Consider the following 1,146-nt stretch of genomic DNA (forward strand, 5'->3'; position numbering starts at 1 on the left):
TTCACTACAAGGCCAACTTATTTATAAGAAAGTCTTAAGTTTTGAGCAATATGATATAAACTAAAATTAAAAACAAATTCCTAAAATGAAAGATTGTCTTTATTTAAGGTAATCTTGATTTCAATTCCCACTCTTTTGTCATCTATCACGTCAAGTAAATGTTTGAACTTCTTAGTGTCTCTTCATTTATAAAGCAAAAAAGAAACACCTGCTATTTCTATATCAGACAGGAATACCTACAGGGTAAATTTACAATATCTAAACAGTGATTTGACTCAAATTCAATCTGTTGACAGTTTCATAGTAAAGTTTATATTTAATTTGCCTATATACTCTACCAATGACTTTTTTGTTGTTTTTAATATTTTCCAGCACCTCCAGTTTTCATACAAGAACCTGCTGATGTGTCTATGGAAATTGGTTCAAATGTGACATTACCTTGTTATGTTGAGGGTTACCCAGAACCAAAGATCAAATGGCGAAGACTAGACAACATGCCTGTTTTCTCAAGACCTTTTTCAGTTAGTTCCATCAGCCAGTTAAGGACAGGAGCTCTCTTTATTTCAAGTACGTTAAAGGAAATATATTTTATACAAATATGTGTATTTGTATTACACATTCATGTTTTATACATTAGGTATTGCTGCTTAAAATAGTAAATTAATCTTGCCAACACATTTGTGTTTATTGCATTTCACTTTAAAATAGTACTGACCTTTTATATTCGGGAATTGTCATAAATAGGTCATATTTTATTCGAATGCATGCCATTAATTTGTCATAAGGGCTTATGAAGCAATATGACTTCTTCATACCTCACCATTTATTATTGCAAATAGAGTCACCAGGGCCTCTAGAGAGATAAGTGGTCACATTTTATTGACTCTTATAACAATTGTTGTATGGAAAGGTAAAATATTACTAGTAGTTGGTTATCTTTAATTATTTATGTTTGGCCGACACATAAGGATGCTATGAGAACTTCCTGATGAAAAGGTGCATCCAACTGAAGCAAAAAAATCTCCTTCAAAAAAGTCAAATACTTCATCACCCCAAAATGTTGACTATAAGCTATTTGGCATTCAGATATTTCAACACTCTTTGTATTTTTTCAAATAATGTTGAGAATATTTGCATGGTGGCACC

At 31.4% G+C, this 1,146-nt stretch overlaps 1 protein-coding gene across 1 annotated transcript in view; it reads left to right on the top strand.

Annotated features, from left to right (window-relative positions):
- Positions 1–602, top strand: part of LOC103591728 (hemicentin-1-like) — a gene marked incomplete at its 3' end in the record, with an annotated part of 25,025 nt that extends 24,423 nt beyond the window's left edge. The window contains exon 6 of the mRNA XM_008574240.1: positions 373–602. Coding sequence (XP_008572462.1) covers positions 373–602 — 230 coding nt within the window. The remainder of the gene's footprint in view (positions 1–372) is intronic.
- Positions 603–1,146: the final 544 nt, after the last annotated feature.

The sequence above is a fragment of the Galeopterus variegatus genome, unplaced genomic scaffold (assembly GCF_000696425.1).
Source record: "Galeopterus variegatus unplaced genomic scaffold, G_variegatus-3.0.2 Scaffold1017, whole genome shotgun sequence".
In the NCBI taxonomy this organism is placed as follows: domain Eukaryota; kingdom Metazoa; phylum Chordata; class Mammalia; order Dermoptera; family Cynocephalidae; genus Galeopterus; species Galeopterus variegatus.